Consider the following 6,460-nt stretch of genomic DNA (forward strand, 5'->3'; position numbering starts at 1 on the left):
CAGCCTTGACGTACTCCTTTTCCTATTTGGAACCAGCCTGTTGTTCCATGTCCAGTTCTAACTATGGCTTCCTGACCTGCATACAGGTTTCTCAGGAGGAAGATCAGGTGGTCTGGTATTCGCATCTCTTTCAGAACTTTCCACAGTTTATTGTGATCCACACAGTCAAAGGCTTTGGCATAGTCAATAAAGCAGAAATAGATGTTTTTCTGGAACTCTCTTGCTTTCTCGATGATCCAGCAGATGTTGGCAATTTGATCTCTGGTTCCTCTTCCTTTTCTAAAACCAGCTTGAACATCTGGAAGTTCACAGTTCACGTATTGCTGAAGCCTGGCTTGTAGAATTTTGAGCATTACTTTACTAGTGTTTGAGATGAGTGCAATTGTGCAGTAGTTTGAGCATTCCTTGGCTTTACCTTTCTTTGGGATTGGAATGAAAACTTACCTTTTCCAATCACATAAATAGCTGTATTTTATATGACTTTGAAGTCTGTTTAAGATACGTAATCTAAATTATCTGAACCTATTTTTAGATTATTAGTATTCACATAATCTTGCTGAACCCTCTATAATTGTTTTAGTATATTTCTACAGAATTTAAATAATAAATTACTTCTACATTTAAAAAATTAGTAGTTCAAAAATCTTTTGAAGATTCTGATCATATATCTACTTGCTAAAATTATCTTTCAAATATTTTTAGGATTACTATTTTTCTTTTGGACTTCCCAGATGGCCCAGTGGTTAAGACTCCGTGCTTCCACTGCAGTTGTCATATGTTCAGTACCTGCTAGAGGGAGTTCCACATGCTGCAGGGCTCAGCCAAAAAATAAAACTCTTCTTTAGTATAGTCTACATGTTATGACACACATTTTAAAATAGCTAAATTGAAATAAAGTATATGAAATAAGTATATTTTTATAGAAACTAAAAGCATAGATTTAAATTACTTAAAATATATATATTGCCCTGTGAGAATTTTATTTTTACTGTCTTTTTGTATAGCAAATATAATTCTTTTACTTTACTTGAGAAATAATTTAATTCTTATAATTTCAGTGATATGGGTGACTCACCTATCTTTATTTTTGTCTCTTTGTTTCAGATCACAGATTCTGCTCACCTTCCCGTCCACACACCAACAATAAAGAGAAAGGAATGTCATAGTAGAATCTTCTTTCCAACTAAGGTACTTGATTTAGTTATAAATTTAGCAAATCTTTGAAAAATGACAAGTTGGTTTTGGTCTCTAACTTACCCCTTACCTTACCTTCTTTTCCCTTCCTTCCTTCCTTCTTATTCTCCTTGGAGACTTCTGGTTAAACATAGCAGATTCAAAAATGCATGCTTTTTTTTTCTTTTTTTTGCTTTCTAATGAAACTTGCTAACCCAACCAAAGAGAGAGAAAAAGTAGAAAAATAAGCCAATGTAATTTTGGAAGATGGAAGAACCTGAGTGAGAGGTTAGGATCGCTGAAAAATCTGAATGTCAAGGGTTTAGAAAGGTCTTACTAAGTCACAAGATAATTAAGATTTTGCACACCTAGAAGGATTCAGGAACTAGAGACACCAGATTCTTCAGGAGGCAGGGGTGACTTGCAGTGCTGAAGAGAGGAATAAATTCATCATCTGAGAAAGAGCAAGTAGCCCCTGTACACACACTACCCATGGCACATGGTAGGGAGTGCAAGTCTGTCCCCTCACAGATTGGGAAATATACACAAGGAAGGTGAGAAAAGTGGCCAACTAGTGTTCAGCAAGGCCAGCTTTTGTTATAATCTTGTTATACATATTGCTATTTTATGACAATAATCTCAGGTCAAAAAGATATGATACAGAAATGGAAAATCTATAGTGGTTTGTCAACTTGATAATTCTGTGAAAACATCTACAGTTTTAGGTATTGAGGTTTCAGTGAGAAATTTCAGGGTGCCTTCTGTCTTGAAGGCATAATAGGTCTTGCTTAACTTAATAGAAGTGTTCCATTTCCTGGAGCACATTCTTTTTTATTGATAGTAGAAAATGAAACACATAATTTGCTATAGAGATAAAATTTTGAAATTATTCTTTCTTCTAAAGAAGGTTTTAAAAACCATATTATTTTTGCTACCCCTCCCCGATAAAAATATGTGTACATAGGCAATTTGACTCCATTTGTTATAAAGGAATGATTTGAAGAATTTGTCAATCCAGAATTTTTTAAATGTTCAGAGCATATCAGCTCAAATAAAAGTCAGGCTTTATTGTTACTACTTCCAAGTAGTAACAATGTACGTTTGGTCACCACTTAAACAGTTCTCTTTCTTCTTCTCCTCTTCCTCCACACCCCATTTCTCTTCTTGGTATTTTTTTAAATCAGAATTTTCCAATTATGAAGTACTTAGGGGCAAGAATCTTAAATGCTGGTGAAAAAGGGAAAGCTGCTTTTCTTTGTTTGGGGCAGGAGGGGTTGAAGGAATCACCAGAATCACCTATTCAAAGTTACTTAACCATCAGTGTGCATTTGCTCTCTTTGTTTACAGCATAAGGCCCATCGGTTTTTCCTCACATCCTTTACTGCTCCCACCAAATGTCACCAGTGCACGTCTCTGATGGTGGGTTTGGTAAGACAAGGCTGCACCTGTGACGGTGAGATCTGAGAAAGGGATACATGGAGTCAGACTCATAATCCTTGTATCTAAGTGTTTTAGCCAACTCAGCGCCATAACAAAGTACAGAGACTGGGTGACTTCCAAACACAGTCATATGTTCCTCACTGGCTAGAAGTCTCAGATCAGAATGTCAGTATGGCCCAGTTCTGGGGAGGCCTTCTTGCAGGCTGCAGACGGCTGCCTGCTTGCTGTGTCTTCAACGGGTGGAGGAGCCAAGGAGCTCTGTGTGGTCTTTTTTGTAACGGCGCTGATCCCATTCTCAAGGGCTCCACTCCCATGTCCTCTCACGGACCCCATTTCCAAATACCATCACGAGGGGATTAAGATTTCAATAAATCATTTATGAAGGAACGCAAGCATTCAATCAGAAATTTCGTTCTCTTTGAATTGTGGAAGCATGACAGTGAACTGATCGCTTTACTAAAAATCCCTCTGAATCTATTTCATATGGGGGCTTCTGAAGAGACATCCGCACTGTGCAGCTCCAAAGAGCCTCATACCCTCACAGCCCACGTGAAAGCACCCCAGGGAGGTGTGCTATGTAGTCTTCAGACAGGGCCACAGTTATTAGGAAAATGTGTTTAGATAAATTTTGTTCTTTATAGCAACAGTAGAGTGTGAGGACCACATTCACCAGCTTATGTGACAGGAAAATAGAATGCTAGCCTTGAGTTGTAATCCTTTTATTTTACTCATTGAATTTATTATGACATCATTGAAAGAAAGAAATATAGTTTTGGAAATATCAAACAGTATATCACAGTGGAAAAATCCCATGGATTGAGGAGCCTGGTAGGCTGCAGTCCATGGGGTCGCTAAGAGTCAGACATGACTGAGCGACTTCACTTTCACTTTTTACTTTCCTGCATTGGAGAAGGAAATGGCAACCCACTCCAGGGTTCTTGCCTGGAGAATCGCAGGGACAGGGGAGCCTGGTGGGCTGCTGTCTATGGGGTTGCATAGAGTTGGACACGACTGAAGCGACTTAGCAGCAGCAGCAGCAGCATATCACAATGCCGCACAGACACTTCATACCTCATCCTAGGGAACAGACTCTGTATTAATAGCCAGTCTCTCGAGTGCCCACTCAGGAACACATGGTGTGGAGTAGGACAGCTTTCTTGTCTTCAGCACTATGACAATCAGAGATGCCTTAACCATAAATACATCCCAGCATATTAAACAAAGTAGGACTTTACAGGGGGAATTATGTGCCCATGCAATCCTCCTAGGGGAGCAGAGGCAGCTTCTGAGCTGAGCTCCCAGAGCATTCCTGCTACCAGCATCACTCAGTCTCTGCTGAGCCTGGAACAGCTCCCACCAGTGTCATAAGAAGATGGTGAGTCTGGAAGCTGCCACTACTGCTGCAGCCCTTAAAACCTGCAACTTCTGCCAGTAGCAAGAAACACCCTGCTGCTGCGGAGTTAAGAGAGCTTCCACCAAATCAGAAGCCATTCCTGCAGCTGTCACTCCCTGTCACTATCCAAGCCAGTTAATTGATGTGCTTCGTTTGCAGCTCTCCTAGCTTGACTCAATTCAGAGTCTCACAGAAGGTTATCTTACCCGCAGAATTTACGTCAGGTCCAAAACTTAGTTCCAAGGGAGTCTGGGACAGGTAGTTTTTAGCATTTTGATCTCTGGGATAGAGTAGGCAGAATTGCAGTGGGGGTTGAGGGAGTCAACCCATTTTACCCCCTATAATCACATCTCTCTATTTCCTTCAAAAAGCATGTGGGTTCTCATGTCACACAGCCTGTGTAGAAAAAGCTCCAAGAGCTTGTCCCGTGCCTTTTCATCAGAAGAAAGGTGCCTTCTGTCTAGACCCACAGAAAGGCTTGGGAACAGTCTATGAAGGCCATGTCTGGGTAAGTGGCAATGTTCTGGGTTCCCATGAACTCTTAAAGAGTTTATTAATCACTGTTCAAAATGCATGTACAGTATTTGTCAGAAGTATTTACGATATGTTATACAATATTAATTATATTAAATTGAAAATATTTTTTGCATCTTAAGAATATGGTTTCAAAACTAAGTGTAGCTGCCCCCAATATGGTATTTTCAAATTTCCCAAAGTTTTCTGTTTAGACATTACCTTGCAATGAACAAATGCTAAAATCTGTCCTGATGATGTAACTTTGACTTCCAGTCAGCAATAATAACTTATGAGATTAAAAGTGAAAAAAATCTTCCTGAGAAATATTTAAAATCTGAGGTGATTTTGGAGTTACCAAATTTGAATTTAATGTTACCTTAGAGGCAAAGCTGTGACTGTTATTTGAATGAATTGCTTGTGCTAATTGAAATAGTATTAATATATTTTTCACATGCATGAATTATTCAGTAATTAAAAGAATTGCCTTGCTTTTAAATCTCAATCATGTTATGTCGCTGGGTTCCAATCTTTTAACAAGAAACATGATAGGTTTATAACACATTTGTATTGTTTTAATTTTATATGTAATAATTGTGTAGTGTTTGATGTTTCAGCTTGGATTGCTTTTATTTGTTTCTTGAAAAATAAAAACTAAAGATTCCAAAGAAAGCAGGCATGAAAAAAGGATGGCAGAGGGCCTTGGCCATAGTTTGTGACTTCAAACTCTTCCTATTTGATATGAATGAAGAAGACTCAAAACCCAATGTTGTAGTGAGTCAAGTAATTGACATGAGGTAAGCTTTGAAAGGGAGAATGTTTTTTTTATCAAAACAAGATCTGGAATAAAAATGGTTTCTGATATTCTTTTAAGTAGTGTTGTCACAACTTTACTTAAGTTCCCAATTTTCACCATTTCCATGAGGACTTTAAAAACGATTTTTCCTAAAGTTTGCATCATTACCTCTTAGATGTGGATTATAACTGTGTAATATTTGTAAGAGTTTTTTGGGTTGTTTTTTTAGTCAGAAGTTTATTTTCTTATTATGTTTGCATGTGTTTATAGAGGGGCTTCCCTGTTAGCTCGGTAGTAAAGAATCTGCCTGCAATGCAGGAGCTGCGAGTTCGATCCCTGGGTCAGGAAGATCCCCTGGAGGAGGGCATGGCAACCCACTCCAGTATTCTTACCTGGGGAATCCCATGAACAGAGGAGCCTGGTGGGCTATAGTCTACGGGGTCACAAAGAGTCAGACATGACTGAAGTGATTTAGCACAGAACAGCACATGTGTATAGCAGGAAAGGAAATACAACCTCAAAACCAAAAGTTCTTTACATTGAGATATTATTTATGTATTATAAAATTCACTATTTAAAAATGTGGAATCCACTGGTTTTTAGTATATCACAAGCTTGTAAAACCATCACCATAACCTAATTTCAGATTTTCATCACATCAAAAAAAAAAACCCTTATTAATTAGCAGTCACTCTACATTCACCACTGCCCCCAGCCCCTGACAACCATTAACCTGTTTCTGTCTCTATGGATTTGCCTATTTTAAATTTTTATATAGATGAAATCATAAAATATGTGGAATTTTGTAACTGGCTTCTTTCACTAGGCATAATTTTTCAAGACTCACCCATGGAGCATGTATCAGTACTTCATTTTTCATGGCTGATGCCCTTTGTCAGATCGAGAAACTGGTGTTCTCTTCCTGGTTTGTTGAGTCTTTTTATCTGGAAAGGTGTTGTTGGATATTGGCAGATGGTTTTTTGGGTCTCTTGAGATCATTGTTGTTTTTCCCTTAACTCCCATGATTTATTACATTATTTTTTTTTCTAATTTTATTTTATTTTTAAACTTTACATAATTGTATTAGTTTTGCCAAATATCAAAATGAATCCGCCACAGGTATACATGTGTTCCCCATCCTGAAC

The 6,460-nt window shown here is 38.2% G+C and overlaps 1 protein-coding gene across 1 annotated transcript in view; it reads left to right on the plus strand.

The window, feature by feature from the left end:
• The window catches only part of LOC104985732 (serine/threonine-protein kinase MRCK alpha-like), a 50,250-nt gene that overhangs the window by 36,555 nt on the left and 7,235 nt on the right, over positions 1-6,460 (plus strand). Inside the window, exons 7-10 of the mRNA XM_010836055.1 lie at positions 1,105-1,188; positions 2,521-2,626; positions 4,378-4,514; positions 5,180-5,316. Coding sequence (XP_010834357.1) covers positions 1,105-1,188; positions 2,521-2,626; positions 4,378-4,514; positions 5,180-5,316 — 464 coding nt within the window. The remainder of the gene's footprint in view (positions 1-1,104; positions 1,189-2,520; positions 2,627-4,377; positions 4,515-5,179; positions 5,317-6,460) is intronic.

Source organism: Bison bison, unplaced genomic scaffold (assembly GCF_000754665.1).
Source record: "Bison bison bison isolate TAMUID 2011002044 unplaced genomic scaffold, Bison_UMD1.0 scf7180017864057, whole genome shotgun sequence".
Lineage (NCBI taxonomy): Eukaryota > Metazoa > Chordata > Mammalia > Artiodactyla > Bovidae > Bison > Bison bison.